The 26,940-nt window shown below is 38.4% G+C and overlaps 1 protein-coding gene across 1 annotated transcript in view; it reads left to right on the forward strand.

Annotated features, from left to right (window-relative positions):
- The window catches only part of DOCK7 (dedicator of cytokinesis 7), a 184,322-nt gene that overhangs the window by 144,571 nt on the left and 12,811 nt on the right, over window positions 1–26,940 (forward strand). The window contains exons 35-42 of the mRNA XM_079777830.1: window positions 1,485–1,581; window positions 2,151–2,285; window positions 3,645–3,797; window positions 14,066–14,224; window positions 14,873–14,973; window positions 15,815–16,007; window positions 18,968–19,111; window positions 21,811–21,942. Coding sequence (XP_079633956.1) covers window positions 1,485–1,581; window positions 2,151–2,285; window positions 3,645–3,797; window positions 14,066–14,224; window positions 14,873–14,973; window positions 15,815–16,007; window positions 18,968–19,111; window positions 21,811–21,942 — 1,114 coding nt within the window. The remainder of the gene's footprint in view (window positions 1–1,484; window positions 1,582–2,150; window positions 2,286–3,644; window positions 3,798–14,065; window positions 14,225–14,872; window positions 14,974–15,814; window positions 16,008–18,967; window positions 19,112–21,810; window positions 21,943–26,940) is intronic.

Below are 26,940 nucleotides of genomic sequence, written 5' to 3' on the forward strand. Positions count from 1 at the left end.
CATGTGTTGTGAAATTCACAAAACAGCCAGCATATATTGCTTTATTTCTGCATTTGTATAATGTTCTTTCTGCTTATCTTGCGGTGTTCTAAGGAAGCTGTTTTTTAGTGTTTTCCTGATTCCTTTTGTTTAAACCATATATATATTTTTAAATATATTTTTATTGATTTCAGAGAGGAAAAGTGAGGGAGAGAGAGAGAGATAGAAACATCAATGATGGCAGAGGATCATTGATTGGCTGCCTCCTGCACACCACCTACTGGGGATCGGCCAGCAACCCGGTTATATGCCCTTGATTGGAATGGAACATGGGACCCTTCAGTCCACGCTCTATTCACTGAGCCAAACCAGCTAGGGCTAAACCATATTTTTATAATAATGTTTCTTTACAGAAGTCTCTCTGGATTTTATGTTTAAACAATGCATTATTTTCCTTTTCGATTGAATTCTAACTGTGCTGTATTTTCTCCTTAAATTTAATTTGTAAAATGTAAACTCATGAACTTTTCTCTTTAATGGTAGTAATAAAGATTCAGAGACTTAAACATCTAAGAACTTCAGTACCGTACTTTCTGGCGTATAAGACGACTGGGCGCATAAGATTTTCCTGGGTTAAAAAGTCATTTTATATGCTGGAAAATACGGTATATTGGACTATATTGATGGGATTAGATATAATGGATTAGATATATTGGACTACTGTATTTTCCGGCGTATAAAACGACTTTTTAACCCAGGAAAATTTTATACGCCCAGTCGTCTTATACGCCGGAAAATACGGTAAGTTAGTATTTAGTATGTCCTTATACTTTTGCTTTGATTTGTGTATTGTTTTGTCTATTTAGATGTAATACGTAATTTCTATATATGTATTGCTACTAAAATAATGTCAACTTTACCTATAAATCATCTATAGTTTTTTTTAAATTGTTATTAAATAATACTTTTGTTTATATTGGATAGTCAAGTAAATGACTTGATTGGCATCAGATGTTTTGTTTCTAATGCGTGAGTCCATCCAGAGTCTCATTGAAGAGCTAATTTATTTTCTGCATCAAAATTTAAAATTTTTGAAACTTTAGGGGGGAAAAAGTACTTTTATCCTTTAACATTTTGAATAATGCTACATGAAGCAGCCCTAAATGCAAGCCCACATAGCACCACCTAGTGTCTATTCCATGCAGAATAAAACACTTTCCTGTGTTTGCTGTATCTCTGGAAGCTAAGTATTTCTGCTTTCAGTGGCATTGTGATAAAATGTGTATAGGAATGGTCAACAAAATGTAGGGTAAAACAAAACATTAATATGTAAAATATTGTCTTTTCCCTTATTCTCTTATAATTTTCAATTCAGGCAAATACTGAAAAATGATTCCAAGTTTTGTTTGTTTTTTCTATGAATCTTTTAAGTCTTTTTGAATTGTGGATCTGTTTTTTTGGTTTGTTTTAAGATAAATATAATTTCTTATACTATTTTACATTAGGTCAAGAGCAGAGATTGAACATGAAGCACTGATTGATGGAAATCTGGCTACTGAAGCAAACCTAATCATTTTGGATACACTAGAGATTGTTGTCCAGGTAAGAACGCAAAGAACAGGAATTTAAAGTATAGATTTGGTTCCCTAGCTCGTTTTGCTCAATGGATAGAGTGTCAGCCTGTAGAGTGATGGGTCCTGGGTTCGATTCCGGTCAAGGGCACTTGCCGGGGTGCAGGCTCGATCCCCAGTAGGGGGCATGCAGGAGGCAGCTGATCAAAGATTCTCTCTCATCATTGATGTTTCTATCTCTCCTTCTCCCTTCCTCTCTGAAATCAATAAAAATATATTTAAAAGAAAAAATATATAGATTTGGTAAATTGGGATTGGGGAAAAGTATTTATTGAGCCATATTATTACATTTAAAATATACGTAGTTCCTAAAAGTTATATCCTGGCTCTCCCTGCTCCCCTTAATTTAAATCCTGCCCATTCTGTTTTTCCCTTTTTTCTTTTACCCAAATCCTGGTAAACTTTTTTTTTTTTTTTAAGTCCTCCTAGATCTTATCATTTTCCTATTTTGAAAACAATATTTGTTTGTGATACATATTCTGTCTCCTTAACCAAATTGCAAGTACATCTCTGTTTTATTTATCTATCTTTAAATTGCAGACAGTTTCTGTAACAGAATCCAAAGAGAGCATCCTTGGTGGGGTGCTAAAAGTGCTACTACATAGTATGGCTTGTAACCAAAGTGCAGTTTATCTACAACACTGTTTTGCTACACAGAGGGCCCTGGTTTCAAAGGTAGGTTAATTTTGTCCCTTCAGTCTTATCAGACTTTATTAACATTGTCTAAGATCATTTGACATGTTCACTGGTTAATGTATTTATATTTAAAGTTTTCATAGAAACCCAAGACCCTTGATTCTTCTTTGTCTCTCTTCTATTGTTTGCCTTTTGGAATTCTTATTTGGATCACCTTTAACCAGTTTCTGGCTTAAAAAATAATTTTGATGTGGAGAAAGGCCTAAACTTAATAGCTAATTTTAAATTTGGGGCTTTCCTTATTTCTTGTTCTGCCTGTTCCTTATTAACTTGATAAATCAAGAATTTAATGTATAAGTAGTTCAGTCCATTCAATTGAAGTTAACTTAACCTATGGTGAATGGAAAATAAAGTACATTTGTTTGTTCAAGGACTTCAAATATTTATTTCCTACATTGGTTTCCTCCCAAAAATTTGTATATTCTTAAATCTCAAAGGTAGCTATTTCTTTTTCTTTTTTTATAGTATTACAGATATCTCGAATTCGCCCCATCCTTACTTCCCTCCTCTCAGCTCCTCCCTAACACTACCAGATCTTCACTATCCTATTGCCCATACCCATGGGCTATGCATATAAGTATATACGTTCTTTGGTTTATCTCTTCTCGTCCCCTCAACCCCACATTGTGGTATGTGAGTCTGTTCCTCCATGCTTAGGTCTTATCTTGTTGGTCAATTCCTTTTGTTCATTAGATTCCACAAATAAGTGAGATCATATTCAAAGGTAGCTATTTCATCTTATACATCTTATAAGATGGAATACAGAGCTATTGACGAAACTTAACCAGTGAAAATAACTTACAATACTCTTTTGTAATAATAAAAACATATTACAGAATTATTACATGTTGGTTACTATACCAAGTGTTTTATGGACATTATCTAATATAAGATAGTCATACAACCCCATGTAGATAATATTATTAGGCTCATTTTATGGATGAGAAAACTTGTCCAAGGTCACACTGCTACTAGCTAGTAAGTGCCATAGTTAGTATTCAAACCCAATCTGTCTGAATCTAGTCCACATTATTAACCACTAGAGGCCCAGTGCATGAAATTCACGCACGGGCAGGGTCCTACTGGCCGGGGCCTCCCTTCCCTAGCTGCCAGCTGGGGCCTTCCTTCGTTCCACGCCACCCCCTGGTGGTCAGCATACATCATAGCGAGCAATCGAACTGCCGGTCAGTCGAACTCCTGAGGGGACACTTTGCATATGAGCCTTTATATATATAGATTAGCAAATATTGTCCCTTCACCATTCTTTTGATTCTTGGCTATACTAACAAATCTCTAGTTCAGGCTACATAACTTCAATGTTGCTGTTGTTTTTTACAGTTCCCTGAACTCCTGTTTGAAGAAGAGACAGAACAGTGTGCTGATTTATGCCTCCGGCTTCTCCGACACTGTAGCAGTAGCATCAGTACAATACGGTCACATGCTAGTGCCTCCCTTTACCTACTGATGAGACAAAACTTTGAAATAGGGAATGTAAGTATTTTGTCTCTGGATTCATAATGAAATATAACTCCTGCAGCTGTCTATTAAATGGATTTAGGGGGAAGCATGGAATTATTTTACGTATTTTGAGCCTAATCCTACACTATCTTGATATTTCCCATTCTATGGATATCTTATAAAAACTCAAATCTTTCATTTTGTTTTCTGTATTAAAAATAACATACAGCATTTAGCTGGTTTGGCTCAGTGGATAGAGTGTCAGCCTGCAAACTGAAAGGTCACAGGTTCGATTCCAGTCAAGAGCACATGCCCGGGTTGTGGGCTAGATCTCCAGTGGGGGACTTGCAGGAGGCAGCCGATCCATGATTCTCTCTCATCATAGATGTTTCTATCTCTCTCTCCTTCTTCCTTCCTCTCTGAAATCAATAAAAATATATTTTAAAAAAGTAACATACAGTAGTAAACTTAGAACAGGGGTCCTCAAACTACGGCCCGCGGGCCACATGCGGCCCGCCGAGGACATTTATCCGGCCCGCCGGGTGTTTTTGCCGCCGCTGCCTGTCCTGCTTAGCAGCCGACTTAGCAGTGTGCATAGGAATTTGTTCATAGGTTTTTTTTTAAACTATAGTCCGGCCCTCCAACGGTCTGAGGGACAGTGAACTGGCCCCCTGTTTAAAAAGTTTGAGGACCCCTGACTTAGAACATAAATCTATGTTGAGCTGTTATAAATTTTAATTGTTACCATTCAGTAAAATGAAAGTAATAATAAAGAAAATCAAAGGTTTAAATATTTTGGCTTGATATTTTATGATTATATGCCAGACTTTGAGGAATTCCATTTTTTCATTTAAGTATTTATTTGATAATACATTCATGTGTTATATTTTTTATTTTAGTGTTTTTTTGTGTGTGTGGTTTTTGTTTTGTTTTGTTTTGTTTTTTTTAGTCAGATGTTTAATTCACTCAGGTAAGTATTTAAAAATTAAATTTTAGAATTTTTCTTTGAGTACTGTTTTTGATACCTTATTGGGTCTGATATGTAGTATTTTCTTTTAACCCAAACAGTTGATAGTCCTTTTTGTTTTAAAGTTCTTAAATTTTTTTTTTAAATATTGATTTTAAAGAGAGAAAGAGAGGGGAGGGAGGGAGGGAGGGAGGGAGGGAGAGAGAGAGAGAGAGAGAGAGAGAGAGAGAGAGAGAGAGAGGAGAGAGGAGAGAGAGAGAGAGAAACGTCAATGTTATTCATACATTCATTGGTTGATTCTCATATGTGTCCTGACCTGGGATCAAACCTACAACCTAGGCATTTTTTGACGATGATGTAACCAGCTAAGCTACCTAGGTAGGGCTTGTTTTAAAGTTCTTGGTTTGTTTGTTTTTGTTGTTGTTTTAAATAATGTATTTATTGGTTTTAGAGAGAGAGAAAGGGAAAGAGATAGAAACATGGATCGGCTGCCTTCTGCATGCTCCCTACTGGGGATTGAGCCTGCAACCTGGGCATGTGCCCTGACCAGAATCGAACCAGCAACCTCTTGGTGCATAGGACAATGCTCAATACACTGAGCCACACTGGTCAGGCATGTTTAAGTTTTGATGTTAGTTTTATTGCAGTGTGATCATACAGTATATATCTCTTTCGTACTGTGTGCGTTTGTGTGTTCATATATGCAATGTTTTTGTAAATGTTACTCAAGCATTTAAAAAGAAGGGGTATTATTTTTAGAGCATTGAGTTAAACAAACAAAAATACCTTATTAATTACATTATTCTGTTTTTCTATATCCTTGTTTATTTTTGGTCCATTTGCTGGACTGACAGAAATGATTTTAAGCCTACAAATTGTATATTTTTTTCCTTTAGCTCTTATTGGGTGAATTGATATTCATAACTATTACATCCTTTTTATGAATTATTATTCCCTTTAGAATTGAAAAGGGCATGAATAGGCTTTATTTTAAATTTATTTTGGTCTAAATTCTACCTTGTATGGTATTAAAATACCTCCGCTTTCTTTTTAATTTGAACCCTACTCTTCATTTTGTGTGCTTTTCTCTTCCCTATACTTACGTGTTCTTCAGTTACCTTTGTCTTTTTCTTTATTTTTACTTTTAAGAATCAATTTATTTTAGGTGTGCCTCTCATATACAAGATAGAGTTTTGCTATGTAATTCACTCTGTAAATTGAAGTAAATTTTTTCATATTTGCTATTATAACAAGCTAGTGGCCAAGTGCATGAAATTTGTACACGGAGAGAGGGGGGGTTCCCTCAGCCCAGCCTGAACCCTCTCCATTCGGTGACCCCCTGTGGGATGGGGCCTAAACCGGCAGTCGAACATCCTCTCACAATCTCAAACTGCTGGCTCCTAACCGCTCACCTGCCTGCCTGCCTGATCACCCCTATCTGCCTTCCCCTGCTGGCATGATCTCATCCCCAACTGCCCTCCCCTGCTGGCCTGTTTGCCCCCAACTGTCCTCCCCTGCCAGCCTGATCTCGCTCCCAATGGCCCTCCCTTGCCGGCCTGATCTCACCCCCCAACTGCCCTCCCCTGCCAGCCTGGTTGCCCCCAACTGCCCTCCCCTTCTGGCCTGATCTCGCCCCCAACTGCTCTCCCCTGCCAGCCTGGTTGCCTCTAACTGCCTCTGCCTGCATGATCACCCCTAACTGCCCTCCCCTGCTGGCCTGATCTCGCCCCCAACTGCCCTCCCTGCTGGCCAATTTGGTTCTGATTGGTAGGTTTCTATTCCAGTCAGCATCAAAAGCTCCACCTCCTAGGCAGCCACTGGCTCCTCACAGTTCACCCAGATTTGGTTCGATTGGTCTGTTTTTATGCTAGTCAGCATCTCCGGGCCTGATCAAAGAAGTGGGGCTGATCAGCAGCCCCCACGGCTGCTGGCGAGGCCTGGAGAGGAACAGAGGTGCGGCTGCTGGTGAAGCCTGGAGAGAAAGAGAGAGGCAACGGCTGATCAACAGCTGCCACAAAGGCTGCAGATCAGACCCTGCCTCTCTCTTCGGGCCTCTCTCCGCAGCCCCCTCAGCAGTCAGTGCTGGGTCACCACACCCGCACTGGTGGCAGTCAGAGCTGGGTCGCCACAGCAACCCAGCCCTGACTGCAGGACTGACTTCTGGTGTTCAATCGAGCCTTGGGTCGGTCGTTATGGACACTGGTTTTTTATAAATTAGGATATGTCTTTGAATTCTGTTGTATTATTTTATTATGCCTCCCCTTCCTCTCCTTTAAAAAAATTTGTTGGTTGTTTTTACCTTGCAACATCTGCTTAGTTCACTTTATGTTTTGGGTGTAATGTTTATTATATTCAGGAAAGTTTATATTGCTCTAATGATTACCTTTATCTAATTATACAATATCTTTAGTCATCTATTTCGTTAGATTATGCATCCTTAGTGGGGGCAATACTGCCACCAAGCAAGTAAAAATAGGTTCTTGGGAAAGAAAAAAAACCTCTTAGCTATCACAATGGTTGGTAGCCTTACAAAGCACAACCCTACCATTAGCATTTCACCCTGTAGTACAGTTGACACTTGAACATCATAGATGTTAGGGGCACTGATCCCTGCACATTCAAAAATTCATGTATAACTTTAACTCCTCCCAAAACTTAACTACTACAGCCTACTGTTAAATGGAAGCCTTACCAGTAACATAAACAGTTTATTAACACATATTTTGTATGTTATGTATGCTATCTATACTAATAATAGAAGAATATGCAAATTGTCCGGGACGCCATCACAGTAACAACCAAACAGCAGGCTGCATGGGGCAATCAGGCCAGCAGAGGGGTTAGTGAGGGATGACCAAACAAGTGAACAGCAGGCTGTGTGGGGCGACCAGGCTGGCAGGGGGGCAGTTGGGGCGATCAGGCTGGTGGGGGGGGCAGTTGTGGGCAACCAGGCCAGCGGGGGGGCAGTAAGGGGTGACCAGGATGTCAGGGGGGCAGTTAGGGGCGACCAGGCTGGCAGAGGGGGGCAGTTGGGAGCAACCAGGCCACAGGGGGGGCAGTAAGGGGTGATCAGACTGGCTGGGGGGGACAGTTGGGGACAACCAGGCCGGCAGGGGCGGGGGCAGTTAGGGGCGACCAGGCCAGCAGGCAGAGGTGGTTAGGGGTGATCAGGTTGGCGGGCAGAGGCAGTTAGGGGCAATCAGGCAGGCAGGCAGGTGAGCAGTTAGGAGCCAGTGGTCTCAGATTGTGAGAGGGATATCCAACTGCCAGTTTAGGCCCAATCCTCAGGATTTCATGCACTGGGCCTCTAGTCTATATAATAAAAACCCAGTGGTAGTAACGCCATAATGACCAAAGACCGGTCACCAGGAGGTGCCTTGACACTGCGTCCCGCAGCGCTGGCGGCACTTGACGCTGTGTCCCACAGTGCGCTAGTTCTGGGTCTCGTGCAATTTCCTGTACTGGGCCCCTAGTATTCTTATAATAAAGTAAGCTAGGGAAAAGAAAATGTTATTAAATAACAAGGAAAAGAAAATACATTCGCAGTATTTACTGAAAATAATCCATGTATAAGTTCAAACCTTTGTTGTTCAAGGGTCAATTGTATTTATTTCTCTCATTGGGTTTTATTTGGTGTTGCATGACCAGCACTGGCATTACGTTCATAGAAGATAAAGAACAAAATATATGCAAAATTGGTGCTGCAAAACAATGGAGGATATATGGCTATGATTTGGAGGGACTTTCAGTCAGTTGCGGGATCCTAACATCATGCGCATCATGTGGCAAGAGGTGGTCTATATGTGACTATTGCCTTTCATTGGCTTCTTTATGGATGTTGTTTATGTTTGATCCTCAGTGCTTCTGTGTGTGAATTGGGCTTTGAAAATTTTTTAAACTTTACTATTGAATTCAAAAAAGTTATTCAACTTACCATTAATTATGTTAAGTGCCAAAAGGAAAAATGTCAAACATATCTGAATGAATATCAAGCAGCTAAATACTATTCTGTAGCTATTTTCTCAAGAAAGTTCTTGGGAAACTTTCCCAAGTTCTTGATTATTCAAAGTTGTATATATATATATTATTGATTTCAGAGAGGAAGGGAGAGTAAGAGAGAGAGAGAGAAACATCGGTGATGAGAGGGAATCATTGATTGGCTGCCTCCCGCACGCCCCTCACTGGGGACCGAGCCCAAAACCCAGGCTTGTGCCCTTGACCAGAATCGAACCCAGAATCCTTGAGTCCACAGGCCGACGCTCTATATACTGAGCCAAACTGGCTAGGGCCAAAGTTGTTTCTACTTTTAAGGCAACAAGGATGGTTATGAAATTTTTGCCTCAGACTTTGAATAATAAAAAGGGTAAGAAAGCAAAACTTACAACATAAAGAATACTTAATAGAATAAAAAAATTACTTGATTACCATTTTATTCTGGCATTAAATATTGTTGTAGAGCCATCTGATTATAGCCTGGTTTTTTCTTCCCTTTAAATAAATATTTCCCTCTCAGCTGTTCAAGTGATCTTTTTCTTTATATTCGAAATTAAATCCCTTTTGTAGAATATGTCATAGTGTTGACTTGATTTTTGTTAATTTTCTCAGGCACATAATGTCTACTTTTAATTCACTTAGTTCAAAAAGTTTACTTGAATGCAGAACTGAATATTTGTTTTTTTCCAGAGTTTGGATATTTTTCTGCTTGCTACCAGTTATATATATGTTTGATCTGATTTTGCTTTACTTTTTACCTATCATTTTCTCTTTCCTTTTTTAACACTTTATTTTTTTTAAATATATTTTTATTGATTTCATAGAGGAAGGGAGTGGGGGAGAGAGATAGAAACATCAATAATGAGAACCACTGATCAGCTGCCTCTTGCACCCCCCATACTGGAGATCGAGCCTACAACCCAGGCATGTGCCCTGACCAGGGATCGAATTGTGACCTCCTGGTTCATAGGTCAGTGCTCAACCATTGAGCCATGCCAGCTGGGCTCCTTTTTTTTTTTTAACACTTTTTAAATTTCTATTCATTTTGGATGCTTTTCTCTCTCCTATACATACTTTTATGTGTTCTTTACATCTTTATTTTACCAATTTTATCTTTTGTGTTTCTATTTATTTTTCAAGTAGTGTCAACTGACATGCGAGCTCCTATTTCATCATCACTTTCTTATTCTTGCTATCTTTCCTTAAATTATTTTATTTCTGCCTTTGTTCTCTTTCTAAAGTTAATGACTTCACACATTTTTTTTATAATGTAAAGCAAAATATTTCATTAGAATTTTCATCTGTTTCATGACAGCATTTTTGTAATAAGTGTTCTTTATCTGGTGAATTTCACTGATCTTCTTTACCATTTTATTACTCAACTAGAGGCCCGGTGCATGAAATTCATGCACGGGGGGGGGGTGCCCTCAGCCCAGCCTGGACCCTCTCCAATCCGGGACCCCTCAGGGGGTGTGCGACTGCCAGTTTTGGCCCGATCCTAGGGATTGGGCCTAAACCAACAGTCAGACATCCCTCTCACAATCCAGGACCATTGGCTCCTAACTGCTCACCTGCCTGCCTGCCTGATTTCTCCTAACTCCCTCCCCTGCCAGCCTGATCACCCCTAGAAACCTTTGCCTGACAGCCTGATCACCCCCAACTCTCCCCCCGCCAGCCTGGTCGCCCCCAACTGCCCCCTCTGCTGGCCTGGTTGCCCCTCACTGACGCCCTATGCCGGCCTGGTCGCCCCTCCTGCCCCCTGTGCTGGCCTGGTTGCCCCACGCAGCCTGCTGGTCAGTTGTTACTGTGAGGGCATTGTGACCAATTTGTATATAACCCTTTTATTAATATAGATATAGAATAAGCTGGGTTTTCTTGGCCCAGGTGTTTGTAGGAAATTCCTTCAAGAATGTATTTCTCATGGAACGTTGCTCTTATACATACATCTTGTCTAACTTTCTAAGTTTCTGGTCAATCTGTTTCTATCCACTCCTCACAGATTTTTACTCATTTACTTTTCAGGACAGATAGTTTTATCACTTCAAAATGAGTCTTTTATTTAAAAGAATTTTAAATATTTTTTCCCATTATTTCTGACATCTGTACCTTAGGATAAGTAGGTGAATAGAGCTTTATAAATAATTAGAAAGGCCTGTAGACAATAGAAGGAGACAGGGAAAGAGAAAAAGATACTTTTTAGCAATGCTTAATGATTATGACTGGAAGAGAGAGTAATAAAAGATAAAGTTGTCATTGAAAAGGCCTAGACCAGTGTTGTGCAACCTTTTGAGCTTGGTGTGTCAAACTTCGCCAAAAAACTGAGCATAACTCGGGTAGTGTGTCACTTTGAGGAAAAAACATTATTTCGCAAATGTTTCATCCTCGGCATGTGGCCGCCTCAGCGACCGCGTGTCATCAGAAATGGCTACACATGTCAGTGCTGACACGCGTGTCATAGGTTCGCCATCACTGGCCTAGGCTAAGCTTTCATAGGACAGATATTTGTTTTGTTTGTTACTGTACTCTCAGTTCCCACCATATAGTTTGACACATTTCCTGAGTTGATACCTGCGTTTTATCCTTAAAGATATGCTCAGCAATTGGAGCTTTTTAAAAAGAGATATGTTTAGATTTGCATTTGACAAAAAAAATTTCTGAAGCTATTTAGAAGATAGACTTGGGGGATAAGAGAAAAGGCAAAAAGATCAGTTAGGAAGTTATTACAGTAATTCAAGCAAGAAATGGTAAGGATATAAACTAAAGCAATGGCATTGGGAATGGAGAAAGAACAGATTGGAACAGATTAGGGAATTGTGAATTGGATTTATAGTATGAGTAATAAGGGAAGAATGATTTCTAGATTTTTGGCCTGAATGAGTACATGAATAGTAGCACCATTCATTTAATCTATAGGAAGAGAAAGTTTTAGTGTTAAAATTGCGGTACCCATGAGACACATCCAAATAGAGCCATCTAGTAAAATATAATAGCCTGGAACTCTATAGAGAAAAATATGAGCTATAAAGACATAGGCATGTATCTATACTAGTCAAAAACAAAGAAATGGATGAGACTATTTAGAATATGACAAGTAAAAAGATTTCTTGCCAGGCTGGGGTGGCTCAGTGGTTGAGTGGTGACCTAGGAACCAGAAGGTCACAGTTCTATTCCCCGCCAATCCCCAGTGGGGGGCATGCAGGAGGCAGCCGATCAATGATTCTTTCTCATCATTAATGCTTCTATCTCTCTCTTCCTCTCTGAAATCAATAAAAAATATATATATATTTTTTAAAAAGTTTCTTGACAGAATCTTTGGTACCAAAAGAGTAGATAAAAAATAGGAAAATCAGGATTAAAGTGGTACCACTGAAGATAAGCTAGGAAATTTTAAAGGAAAAAATAATCAATACATTTACATATACAAAGATGTCAAATAGAACTTTGACAAAAATACCTTCAATTTGACAATTACTATGTTATTATTGATAACTTCTTAAAAATAGTTTCATAGTGGGGAATGGTGAAACAAATGAATTTACACTAAAAATGGAATAATGTAAACTTTCTTATAGACATTATTCTAAGGATTCTACCTTTAAGTTACTTTATGAATGATTTGTGTTATTTATGTCATAATAATGGACTTAATGAAATGGGCCAGAGTTTAAAGGCCATATCTACCATTTAAGAATTTTGTGATGGCCCTAGGCGGTTTGGTTCAGTGGATAGAGTGCTGGCCTCCAGCCTCTGCACTTAAGGGTCCCAGGTTCAATTCCAGTCAATGGCCCGTACCTCAGTTGCAGGCTTGATCCCCTGCCCTAGTCAGGGCATATGTGGGAGGCAACCAATCCACGTGTTTCTCTCACATTGATGTTTCTCTCTCTCTCCCCCGATCCCTTACACTCTCTCTAAAAGTCAATGGAAAACTATCCTCAGTTGAGGATTAACAAATAAAAATAATAATTTTCTGATGGTTGGTTAAGCTCTTTAGTCTGTAAAAATTGTGTTATCCTATATAATAAAAGGGTAATATGCAAATTGACCCTAACAGCAGAACAACCAGAATGACCGCTGGACCAGTCACTATGAGGTGCACTGACCACCTCTTGGTCCCTTTCCCCGGCTGGCAGGCTCCGATCGCCTGATGGCCACCCGCAGCTGGGGCAGGGCCAGTGAGCAGGTGAGAACAGCCAACCTCCTGGTCCCTTTCCCCGGCTGTCAGGCACTGATCACCCAATGGCGAACAGGGATTCGGGGTGAGTGGTGGCAGGGGTTGGGGCCAGCTGCGGGCAGCTGGGGAAGATGGCCCTGATCGCAGGCAAGGCCTAAGGGACTGAATTTCATGTGCCGGGCCTCTAATTATTAATAACATTGTATATAATAAAAGCCTAATATGCTAAGTGTCTGGTTGTCTGTTCAACCAATCAAAGTGTAATATGCTAATGATATGCTAAGGCCACTCAACTGCTTGCTATGACGTGCACTGACCACCAGGGGGCAGTTGACCAGTTACTATGATGTTCACTGACCACCAGGGGGCAGACACTCTGACTTGTAGGTTAGCTTGCTGCTGGGGTTCGACCTATCAGGACTGAGCAAGATGGGCCGGACACATCCTGGAGCTCTCCCGCGGTCCCTCCCCAGCTGGCCAACCTCCCACATCCCTCCCCAGCTGACCGATCCCAATTGGGACTGGGTGAGACGAGGCCGGACACGCCTTGGAGCCCTCCCATGGCCCCTCCCTGGCCCGATCATGCACCAGTAGGGTCCCTCAGCCTGGCCTGCGCCCTCTCACAATCCAGGACCCCTCGGGGGATGTCGGAGAGCCGGTTTCAGCCCAATCCCACAGGCCACTCCCCTCAAGAGGGTGCCAGCTGCAGGGCTCTCCGCTGGCTGGCAAGCGCTGCTGCAGTAGCACAAGCCACTCCCGATTGGGACTGATTGGGCATGAGCCTGCAGCAGGTGCAGTGGGGCCAGGGTGAGCAGGAGCGGCAGGTAGGAGCTGCAGGCGGCATTGGACTGTGACTTTCAGCCCGATCCCCGCAGGCCACCCAGAGGGGCCCCACCTCTGCACAAATTCATGCACCGGGCCTCTAGTATTTCATAATAGATCAATGTTAAGTCTAGGCACAACTTCTAATTTAACTAACACATGGCACTTTTTAAGACCCTGTTCTGTTTTATGTTCTTTTTAAAATAAGATTTCAATATGCATATCTCATTACTTTTTAAAAGTATTTTGCTTAGAGTGGTATTTCTTTCACTAACTAACCTTTTCTTTTGGACTGTTCCTTTAAGCTCTCCTATATTAAATGGTAACCTGATAATTTCTCTGTTACAGAACTTTGCCAGGGTTAAAATGCAGGTAACCATGTCACTATCTTCCTTGGTGGGTACATCTCAGAATTTTAATGAAGAATTCTTAAGACGTTCTCTGAAGACTATATTGACCTATGCTGAAGAAGATCTGGAATTGAGAGAAACAACCTTTCCTGATCAGGTCAGAAATGCCACTTTCTAGATCATTAATTGAAATAGGATTGTAAAATAGGCACTTTTCCAAATTGTTAAATCAATCTTTGTTTTTTACTGGAGGAGCCTGTATTTTTCTTTCAATCCACATATCATATGCCATAGATAGGGATGAATTTTTTTATTTCAATAAGCTACTTTTCCTTCTTAGATTAAAAAAAGAAGGGTTTAATTCTGTGTATTTGTCACAAAAAGAACTGTAGACAGGCAACCAAAAAGTTTTATGATGAAACGTTATTTCCACTTATTACTGAAATAGTAATTTGCCTTAAGAACTAGAGTTTTCTACAAACTACCTTTTGGGAGAATCAGAAACATAGGAGAGAATTATATTTTGTATTCTTTTTTATATCTATTCTATCCCTATATTTTATTTCTACTTATAATTCTACTTGTTTCCAGGTGAGAGAACTGAAAAACAAAAAACAGTCTGCTGAGGAATTTGTAGAAAGTTTAGTACCCTTAACCCACAATACTCCAGCAATCCCACTCTTAACTATATCAATTATTTGTTTTGAAATCTTCCGATACTCTTCGGAAATACCTTCTAAACTAATTTAGTAATTGTGAATGAATGGCAATTGAAGAATGTTTTTCATATAATTCTCTGCTGCAGGTTCAAGATTTGGTTTTCAATCTTCATATGATCCTTTCTGATACTGTTAAAATGAAGGAACACCAGGAGGATCCTGAAATGTTGATTGATCTAATGTACAGGTACCATTTGTTTGATTCACTTATAATAGCTTATATAAAGGGCTTAAATTAGTAAGACACAGGAAATATTAGATAAAAAAATAAACACACAAATATTAAGTCATTTCCTAATGGTAGATTGAAAAGTCAAAATGCACTTTTCTTTAGGCTGCTTTTTCACATCTCTTGTGTACTCCTTCTTTTAAGAACAAGAAGGTTTTAAAAAATAATCAGAACACATTAACACCTTGGCATCCTGGACCCTAGACTTCCTAAGAAGGCTCAAGAACCCATATTTTAAATGTAAAAATCAGTCCTTTAGTGATATTTATCATAACCATTTTCCTATAGTTATGCTATCGAATATGTCTAGGGGCACATTTTGAGAATTTCGTAATTCCTATTATATGTAGAAAGATGTAAGTAAAACTTGAGGCTTTCTTCGCCACATGACCCTCTCTTTTCAGTTTTGGAGTTCTTTAAAGGGCACAAATAAGACAAATATATTTATAAGTCTTTTTTTTCTTGAATATAAAACGTCTTTATGTTTTTCCATAATAAACACATCAATTCTCATAGTTTTTCCCTTATTGTTTTCTTTAATAGCCAGATTTTAATATGGCATGACTATTTTTAGTATTTCCTTCTCCCCCCTCAAAAAAAACCTGATGTTGCCATTCCATGGGCCCACTTTCTCTAAGCATACACAAAGACATTTCCATACCCCTAAAAAACTTGTCTTAATTGGTTGTGTTAGATAACAGAAACCTTTGTAGGTAAACACTACTCGTAAAAAGCAATCTAAGCTCCCTTTCAGCTAAGGAAGCAACTGCTAATTGGGAAGAATTTCTGTTCTATTTAGAATTGCCAAGGGCTACCAGACCTCTCCGGATCTGCGTCTGACCTGGTTGCAGAACATGGCTGGCAAGCACTCGGAGCGCAGCAATCACGCTGAGGCTGCGCAGTGCCTGGTCCACTCAGCAGCACTGGTTGCGGAATATTTGAGCATGCTGGAGGACCGCAAATATCTCCCTGTGGGGTGTGTAACATTTCAGGTAGGAATCTGCCAGACTTACATTAAATCGAGGTATTCCCTTTTTTGGTTTTAATTTTTCTCCCTGGTGTTTAGATTAATTCAACTGGTAAGGAAAGCATAAAGATGGAAGGTATGCTTTATAAGATGGAGTAACATTTCAGTATCACTGTCATTAATGTATTTTTTAAGAGTACTTCTTGCTAATTCTATCCACATGGTCTTACCTCTGAATTACCAGTGCCGTGTATGTTTTTTCTCTTTGCCTAAAGTACTATGGGACTTTTATGTCATCTATGGAATACACTCAAAATACTGAGAATCAAAATTCAGTAGAAACTCTTACTTGGCTTTTACTTAACACATCAGATAAACCAACATTCTCCATCCTCTGTATAAAATATGCTAATACCTGACTCATAAGTGGTAGTTTACTAGGTTTACATACCTCTGATTCACTAGTTGAATTCTTTGCTTACAAAGAGTCAGTTATGTGTTGCTTTTCTTAAAAACCTGTTATGCCAGGTTTGGAAAATTTCTAATTTGGATTAAATATTATATACTCTGATGAAATCCAAATGCAAAAAGAAAGTGAGTTATTGTTTCTTTGAAAACTAGGTTGAATGATTTACAAAGACTTGATAAAAGTGAGTCTCTGGAACAGTTGTTGAGTTAATTTTGGATCAGATAGATATAAAAGATTGCAGGAAAAGCTGCTAAAAATCTAGGATAATTCTATAAACTTTTTAAATTCAAATCTTTACTCTATAGAAACCAAAACTGAAAATAGCAAATAATGGTTGCATTATGGGTATTTAGTCAAGAGAAAGTACATGGAACTCTTATCTGGAGGCCCATACTCAAAGAACAGGTCTTAAACCTGCCTGAAAAAATTGACAAATGAGTGTGTATCTCCTGTAAGTGTTTACATCACAATAAAATATTTAAGGTATTTATGCATCATTTCTTTTTTAGAACTAATGATTGATCCCAATCTTAGGGAGTAAAGGGTTGGTTTTTTTTATTATACCTGAGTTTTTTTATTAACTCTGTGTTGGGCAAATCAAAGAGACCATTTTTTTGTACCTTAATTTCCCTCATAGGGAATTTTGACAAGATCAATTAAATTAAATACTTTTTAAATCTTCTTGGATGTCCTATCTATATCTATATATATAAAGAGCCAGGGTCGTAACATCCGAAACGACCGAAGACTTGACCGTACTCCAGGCTGCGCGTGCAGCAGGTGAATGGGCTGAACTGCTGACCTCTCGAAGAGAGAGAGTGGCGGGGCTGAGCAACAGTGGGAGTGGCTGCTGGCGAGGCCCGGAGAGAGAAGCAGGGTGATCAGACCCTGCTTCTCTCTCCAGGCCTCACCAGCAGCCAAGCTGCTCTCTCTCTCCCAGAGGTCAGCAGTTCATCCCACTCGCCAGCAGCCTGGGGCAGCTGCTGATCAGCCCCGCCTCTATAATCAGGCCCGGAAATAGGCCTGGAGATCCTGACTGGCATAGAAACCAACCAATCAGAACCAAATCTGGGTGAATTGCAAGGAGCCAATGGCTGCCTAGGAGGTGGAGCTTTTGATGCTGACTGGCATAGGAACCGACTAATCAGAACCTACTCTGGGTGACCTGCAAAGGCAGAATCTAAGGTGGGGGCTCAGGAAGAGTTTTAAGGGCAACAGCTGTTTGGTGTAAGGTGTAAGAAAGTGATTCAATTTTTTAATGACTGATTTGGCAGTATAGTGCATATGGCTGGCTATCAGTCCAGATATAGAGATTATGTATGTGTTTTTGTCTGTCAAGAGCATCTCCTCCTGCTGAAAAAAAGTCCCCCCCCCCCCCCATTTAAGCAACCCTATCATATATAATCTATTTATACTAATAAAAGTGTAATATGCTAATTAGACCTGGTTGACCGGCCATCTTCCAGACATCCGAATTCCTTCCGGACAAAGCCACAGTGGTGGGGGCCGAGGCAGAGGCAGTTAGGGGTGATCAGACCAGCAGGGGAGAGCAGTTAGGGGTGAGATCAGGCCGGCAGGGGAGGGCAGTTAAGAGGCAATCAGGCAGGCAGGCAGAGGCAGTTAGGGGTGTTCAGGCAGGCAGGCAGAGAGGTTAGGGGTGATCAGGCAGGCAGGGGGGCAAGGTAGGGGCGATTAGGCTGGCAGGGGGGCAAGGTAGGGACAATTAGGCCACAGGGGGGCAAGGTAAGGGTGATCAGGCCAGCAGGGGGGCAAGATAGGAGTGATCAGGCCAGCAGACAGAGGGGTTAAAGGTGATCAGGCAGGCAGGCAGGCGAGTGGTTAGGAGCCAGTCGTCCTGGATTGCAAGAGGGATGTTCGACTGCCGGGGGCAAGATAGGAGCGATCAGTCGGATATCCCCTGAGGGGTCCCATATTGGAGAGGGTGCAGGCCCGGCTGAGGAATCCCCCTCCGTGCATGAATTTCGTGCACTGGGCCTATAGTGTCATATTAATATTTTCCTTAGCCTATGATTTTTAAAAAATTTCTTTCTCACAACTTTTTATTGATAGAAAAGTTTTCTTGTCACCTTGTCATTTTATTGTCATCTCCAAAATTACAAAAAGGTTTTGGAGATTTGTCTTTTATTTGTGCATAGACTACCCTTAAAAAAAACTTTTTTTTAATTGATTTCAGAGAGGGAAGAAGAGGGAGAGATAGAAACATCAATGATGAGAGAGAATCATTGATTGGCTGCCTCTTGCACCCTTCCTGCCCCTCTACTGGGGATCAAGCCTACAACCCAGGCATGTGCCCTGACGAGGAATCCAACCATAATCTCCTGGTTCATAGATCAATGCTCAACCACTGAGCCACACTAGCCGGGCTGACTACCCCCCTTTTTTTTTTTACCTAAGCTGATAACTATATTTTATCTTAAATTACTTCTTCATATACATCTTTTATGCTACGAAATTAATTCCATTTCACAAACCTTTTCGATTTTTTTTCTCCCTAGAATATTTCATCTAATGTTTTAGAAGAGTCTGCAGTCTCAGATGACGTTGTATCTCCTGATGAAGAAGGCATCTGCTCTGGAAAGTACTTCACTGAGTCAGGACTTGTGGGATTGCTGGAGCAAGCAGCTGCTTCTTTCTCTATGGTAAATGACTAGTGCTCATTCTCTTTCCCCAGTTACATACCTCTGGATTATTAGTGATGTGTATATTTTATTGTCTCTGCTTATGATCCTGCTTTTCCTTTACAATACTTTTCTCTGAGTACCTTAAGAACTATCTAGGAATAAATCTTCTTCATCAATTTATTATTGCTTACTCTCCTTTTAATCTTAATAATCTGTCACTTTCAGTGTTCTCTATTTGCTTGTTTATGGACCAACCCTTAATCTACAACAGATTTTTGTTGTTGTTTATAAAACTTTCACCACCAAACAGAACAGAATTTTATAAAAAAACAGAACAGGACAAAACAAGGACTCTAAATGATTTCAGTTCCTGCTTGGATAGACTGACATGGCCTGTTTATTAGATGAAAGGGAGACTGTTTTTGAGTGTGTTGAGTACTCAGGAAGATTATGGTTTCTCATCTCATTGGTTGCCTGGAGGTGTTAGGGGCCTGGAGCTCACATATCAGGAATTTCATGAACTACATTCTAGATCCCTGTGTGACCTACTCTACCATGCTTTAACCCCAATCCTGTCCCTCCACATCTGTATGTGAAAAATTTAAGTATTCATGTGGATCTAGGATGGGATGTTTATCAGAGAAAGGAGAGATAGCTAGCTGAATCCCCTTCTTTAACCGTGGTTATAGGGTCACCTACTTTCTGTGTCTTTTCTGCTGAGTGTTTAGTGTCCCAGCACCAAGGTTTAGGAGGCAGTGAGGTACATGTTAGCGTAAGATGGTAGCTTGAGGTAATACGCAATGCTGCCCCAACTTCCCCATTGTACCACGATTAGGAATTGGTTATTTCCTCTCTTGACCTTACCCCTACCTTGCAATATATTGGTTAAGGGTATAGATTTAGAAGGCAAACAGCCAGAATTCAAGTCCTGGGTCTGCCTCCTTAGTAGTTAAATCACTTTAGGCACTAATTATTCAACCTATCAGTGCTTTACATTTCTTACCCATTGAATGCTTCTAATAGTAGTACCTACCTCATAGGAATGTTGTCAGTATTAAATGAGTTAATATATATAATGTGGCTCCAGATTAGTAATAATGTGTGCTGAACCACTGAGCAACACTATCCTCGTCTGCATCGTATTGGCACTTAGAACCAGGTAGTCTGAATATAATCATTCTTAGCCCAGCCAGTGTGGCTCAGTTGGTTGGAGCATTGTCCCGTGCATGGAAAGGTTGCTGGTTAGATTCTCAATCAGGGCATATACTTGTGTTTCGGGTTTGATCCCTGGTCAGGACTCATATGGAAGGCAACTGATATCTCTCTCTCTCTCTCTCTCTCTCTCTCTCTCTCTCTCTCTCTCTCTCTCTCTCTTCCCCCTCCATACCCCCCCCCCCCCGCCGTACCTTCCTCCCCTCCTCCCCCCCCCCCGCCCTTCCTTCCTCTCTAAGCATGTCCTTGGGTAAGGATTTAGAAGAAGAAGAATTTAAATAAATAAATATAATTCTTAGACTCTAAGGATGTTAGGTGTTGGTCCACTTTAAAATTTTTTGTCTTTGAGAACCTCGGATCTCTGCTCCATGAGTTTCAATATAATTGATCTGAACTAGCAGGGGGGAAATGTTTTTTGCTATTAATGAAATATTTTGATAAATATACACTGTGTGTATTAGTGTGTGTGTGTGTGTGTGTGTGAGTGTGTGTGTTTGTAATTTTAATAATCACAGTAGTGAATTCAGATTGTGGTACAATGGCCTAATTACAGAATTTCTTTTGCAATAAATAGCATGTAATTATGAATTCCATTCTTTTTCAATTAATCTATTTAATCTTAATTAAAATAATTACTGAGGCATTTTAGTTACACTAAATATATTTCACTCTTATAGCTATGTGACTGCTTAAACATATTCCTGTGAACTGACTAGAAAATATAAGAACCATATGTTTATTTCCTTGGGAAAATATGTTTGCTGATTTGTAAGGCAATGGGAACTCTTTGGCTCTTGGAAAACCTCTCTCTTCCTTCACTATAGCTACCAACCCATGATTAAGGACAAGAGAATGGAAGAGTAGTACAAACACATTTTGTCCCATACTGAGTATAACCAGAGTAACCCGTGGCCAACCACTGGCCAACTAGCCACTAGTGGAATAAAATCTGATGACTCAGTACTTTCGCATGTTTTGTTATAAATCAGTTGTTTTTCCATAGGCGATTTCCTGTGCCAATTTAATATTTTGGAAAAGTTAAATAATTTTAGTTTCGTTGGAGGCCACAGGTTATCTGATAATAATGTATCTGTGACCACTGTAATAATTGGATTTCTTTTATCTCTCTGCTCAGAATTAGTTTCTGCAAAAGTTTATCTGTATATACAAGTACACACACATACACATATTTACCTTAGCAAAGTAATTATTGGGTAGATAGAAGCAGAATGTCCAATTCAAATTATATAGAAATATAAATATGCATGTGTATGTTAAATGCACACACACATATATATATGCATGTATATCCGTCTAGAGAAGATAATACATTGTGAAAAATTCTTCTATTAAGTTTAGTAAAATTAAAATTAGTATTGTTTGTTTTTATGTTCTATTGGAAAAGCTTCAGTTGGTATTGTTGTAGCAGAAATATTGTGAATTCATAAAGTGTAAATATTTATTTTCTTGTTAATGTAAAAGAAAGCAATATCTTATTCTTACAGGCTGGCATGTATGAAGCAGTTAATGAGGTGTACAAAGTACTTATTCCTATTCATGAAGCTAATCGGGATGCAAAGAAACTATCCACAATTCATGGTAAACTTCAAGAAGCATTCAGCAAAATTGTTCATCAGGTAATGATTGCAATTTCTAGCTTCAGTATAAATGAAGAAAACTGTCTAAAATCATTAGTATTGCATTGAATTGATGTCAAACTGTATCCCATGGAATGACCATTTTAATCAGGTTACAAATGAATGGTGTCAAAATGATGGTTCAGGACCAAAGCAAGGCTCATTAACAAAAAAATGAATTTACCTAAAGTAGATTAAGATCATCATAAGCTTCCCACATAGCTTGTCTTTGTTGCTTTTCTTTTTGGTCCCTTTTTTAAATGATGACTAGTTGCCAATTTTTTAAAATTGTGTGGTATTTTCTGTTTCACAGTGTGAGTTATAATTATGAATCTGATTTTTAAATTGATTTCTATTTCTAGACTGCCAAAAAAAGTTTTTTAAGTTAATTTTTTATTAAATGATAAGAAAATTTAATAAACCCCTAATATTTTGTGATTTCATTTGGACTTAACTGTTTTATCCTAGATGTTTTCATTTAATCATTCTTTGATATATTTCTAGTATGAAAATAATGAATAAAATGGTTGTCTTACATGTATTCAATAATAATAGTATAACTTCAATACTTGTTTATAGTTCGTGGAATCCACATATCACAAAAATTAAAATCAAAATAAACTTAGTTTACAATTAGACTATTAGCAATTGCTGTCCCTAAAACTAAATCCTTGGCTCCATTTAAATACTCCGTAATACCCTATTGAGCCTTTTCCTCTTCCACTTTACTGTTCCTTTCCTGTGCTACTCATGCTGTTATCTGCTATTGCCATCATCTAAGAAGGAAGTGGAATCTGAATATCCACTTCTGTATTCAGTACTACTTCTTTATTGTCTATCAGCTTGACTTCTTCTTTCTTGCCATGGACTAAGCTGTCCTAGATGAAATGATATAATCTAAAAACTTTAACAGTCTTAAAATAGAGCTGCTATACTGTTATGCCAAAATTTTATTGTTGTCTGCTAAAATATTGAAATTGCAAAAGATTTACTAGTATTCATGACCATAACTTGGGGGAGGGGGGGCTTATACTCAATTATACATATACTGTCAAAGGAGCCTTATTCCAGCTTCTAGAGCTGTAAACTGCAAATTACACAAGTCAGGTCTGGAACATCTAGAGCTAGTAGATTCCAAGAAACTTTCATCCATGTGTACCAAAGGCATTTGAGCAAAATTACAATTTCTATTCCAATTTACCCCAGGTAGTTCAGCTGAGTTTAGTTAGAGATCTAATTTAGACACACAAATGGAACAAGCAGTAGGCTTTCTTCCCCCAAAATATGTACTTGCACTTTTAAAGTTTTTAAAAGGCAAAATTTTAGCTATTAGGTTTTGAACAAGCAATTTATAAAATTATCAGAGGTCTTAAAAGTGAAAGAACGTGGTGTTTAAAAATATCCTAGTACTATCAGTGGAGAAGAATTTATGGTATATGGTGCCTTTCTTTATACTACTGAACTTCCTTTGGCCTTTTTTTGTTCTTTTTAAACAATTTTTTTATGACCTGCCCTTTTTTACTTTTTATTATACAGAGTACTGGCTGGGAGGTAGGTAATGTTTTAGTTAGTTAAAGACACTAATAGATTGATTTGATCAGATTTCTTATGCCAATGCTTTGCCCACATGTGCTAGCTGTGGGCATTCTGTTGCTATCTGCTATCAACTGAATTCATTAACCAAAGAAATTTTGTTAAAATACTGTAAGTTGTTTTTTTTAATTTATTATTAAGAGGTGTAGGTAGTGCATGGAAATCCATATTACACTAATGAGATTCTTTGGTAAATGAGCCACTTTGTCATCACTTTAGTTTTTATCCCTTGAAGCATTTTCTTTCATCAACATTTACACACAGATTTCTTTTTTTAACCATATTGTTTCACCTCATTTTACAGAGGTCGATTTATGTGTTATTGCTCAGAGGTGTAAATAGAAAATACTGTATTTCATCTGATCTAAGATGCCATCAATTGTAAGACATCCTATTAATTTACATGCATTTAAGAAAGAAAAAAGAAACCTGTGCATTAAACCACAATATTTTATCAGGTGAAAGATTAATGCCAACTACAGAGTTATTAAAATGTATGCAAAAACAATTATGCATCTTAGAGTTGATGAAAGAATGTGTTAATTTGATCTTGAGTCACTTCACCTTGAGTATAAGCACTCCTGAAGAAAGAAATTCAATTTTGTTGGGGGGAGGGATTAAAGAGATTGGGAGAACTTGAAATTTAATTGACCTCGTATTCTGACAGTGTTTGATCATTAATGTTCAATGAAAACGATGTGTGCAACCTTTTATGTATTAAGTGGTTAGGCTCATGAAAGTTATATCAAATCTTAAAATGCCAGGAAGAAATTGATTGCCATTATTTTAAATTTTTATGTAAAGGAAAGAATTCTATAAAATGCGTTTTAATTTATTTTGATGAGGTAAAGCAAAATATTAATAAATCAGATTTATTTAAAGCGAGGTGTATTTGCAAAGTTGTCTGCTTTGCCTTCTCACTTCGTAGTCACATTCATGTTAACTAAACAGCTAGGCTTTCTGTTTGGTTTCGGTATTGCAGTCCTTGTTTTGGGACCCAAATAGAAAACCTTAGCAATAAATGTTACTACTGTATTTTCTTCCATTTCTGAATTGGTTCCCAACTTTTTTTTTTGTACTTTTGCACCTACCTTAATTCTCCAGATGAAATGTGTATGACCTTATCAATATTTAGTATAGAATCCCTCATTTCTGTGGCTTAATTAAGACATATGTAGACTTGCCATGGTTATCTATGAGTGATAACGTTCCTTATGGATTTCCTATCGTGAAATGGAATTAGCGGAAAAGTAAGCATAAAAGATATATAGAAACCTCTGAGCAGTTTATTACTAGTCAGCTTGATGCTAAATCGACCCCTGAAAGGTATAATTTTCACTGGTTATGACATTAATATCATTCTGTCATCATGTTTATTGCATGGTAAAAGTCACACAGACTTTATTTTCTTGTTTATATCTTGTCACTGCCTTTCACTGGACCTTTAGCTTTGTAGCTTCTAAAATTGTTGCACGCTTGTTTTTTGCTTTTTCCTTGTAAAACTTAAATGGATGCTTGCATTTAAAAAAAATGTGTTTGCTACCATTTGCTGCTTATTTGTTTTGAAATTTCCTTAATTAAAATGCCTTCTGTTTTCTCTTCTCTCTTGCCCCTGGTTGCTGACCCTACTCCCTACTTTTACTATTGTCTATTGTGGTAAGTTCCTATCTTGTGAATATTTTTCTTTTTTACTCAGAAAACTTCAGTAATTTCATTATTTTTTTTTTTCTAAAAAACTGTTCTCTAGCTAATTTCCTAGTACTCTCAAAGAACTCTCACTGGGTTGAAATTCAATAAGGATGATTTATACATTATAGAATGATTCTTTGACTTAGAGGAAAAAGCCTTTTGCACTTACATATTTGCATTGTGTTTCATTTTTTCTTACTCTCCTTGTTTTGGTATAAATTGTTTGAGTTGGTGAAGCTTTTGGGGGATGTGTGTTCGGGTTTGTGTATGTATGTAAATGGTAACTCTAACACTTATTAGTAAAGTATTTACCATGCAAAATAACCAATCACAAACCCTTGATGAATCATGGTGACTGTTAATCTGCTGTCCAGTTTCAGTACCTCGCTGGCTGTTAGCTGTTCACTTTTATTTTTTCTTTTCCCACGTCCATTTTTTAAAATAATAGGAAATACGATGTGCTTTAATAATTTCTTATTATTGCATTTTAAATTGTTTTTATTTAAAAAGAGAAATGTTGAGTTTCTGTTTGGATATTTTTATAACCACCTCATATATTGTATGTGTATTTCATTTTAAAAAGATATCTTTATAAAATAGTGATCCGTTTATATTCAAAAATAGATCATTTGTATTCATAATTTAGTTGTAAGATAGAGAACGACAAAACATAAGAAGAGAAGTACCACGTAATTACTCAAGGAAATTCTCAAAAATTCTCAGGGAAAACATAAGAGAAGTGTCAAATGGTATATATACTTATGTTCTAGTTCTTGTATACCAGTATAAAGATTATGGGGAATATATAGCCTAATTAAGAACTTGGACTAAGGTGTCAAATATATTGGGATTTAACCCCCAATTCCACCACAGTATTGTCTCCAAATGTGACTTGGGCAAGTTACTTTCCCTTTTCCTAAAATAAGGGAGGAAATAATGGTACCTCAAAATTGAGATAAAAATTGACATACTGCATATAAAGTGGATAGCCAGTGTCTAGCACATACTAAATACTCAGAAATGTTGGAGATTATTGTTTTTGTTGTACTATATTTATTATCATCATTATTTTTACTATTACTTGAAATCTTAACACAATTTCGTTAATAAAATCTAAGACGTGTTTTGTCCCCAAGTTGAGATCTGTGACTAAATAAACTGATAAAAGTATATAAGTGTTCTCTCTCTCTTTAAGTATGTTACTTTTCTTTAATGTTACTTTTTTTAAAAAGTTTTTTTAATTGATTTTTAGAGAGAGAGAAAAGGAGAGGGAGAGAGAGAAACATCGATGTGAGAGCATAACATTGATTGGCTGCCTCCTGCACACCTCCTAGTAGGGATTGAAGCCACAATCTGGGCATGTGCCCTGACTGGTAATCGAACTGGCAATCTTTTGATGCATGGGATGACACCCAACCAACTGAGCCACACTGGCCAGGGCAATGTGGTCTCTTAAGAGGAATAGATCTAATAGAAGGGAACTACCACTGTGTGAAATACTGGTATGCCTTTATGAAATTCAGTTAACTTGAAGGAAATACAGGAGAAAACAATTGAGTGAGGATAAAAGAAGTTATAGAAGTGATGTCATTGTAGAAATATATAACCAGCCCAACAGAATGTTTCTTATGAAATACAGATTTAAGATATATTTCTCATAAGAAATTTCAACCATTAGAGACATGGATAGATGAGTAAATGGATTTCCTTGTCTGG

Source organism: Cnephaeus nilssonii (assembly GCF_951640355.1).
Source record: "Cnephaeus nilssonii genome assembly, chromosome: 7".
NCBI classification, from domain to species: domain Eukaryota; kingdom Metazoa; phylum Chordata; class Mammalia; order Chiroptera; family Vespertilionidae; genus Cnephaeus; species Cnephaeus nilssonii.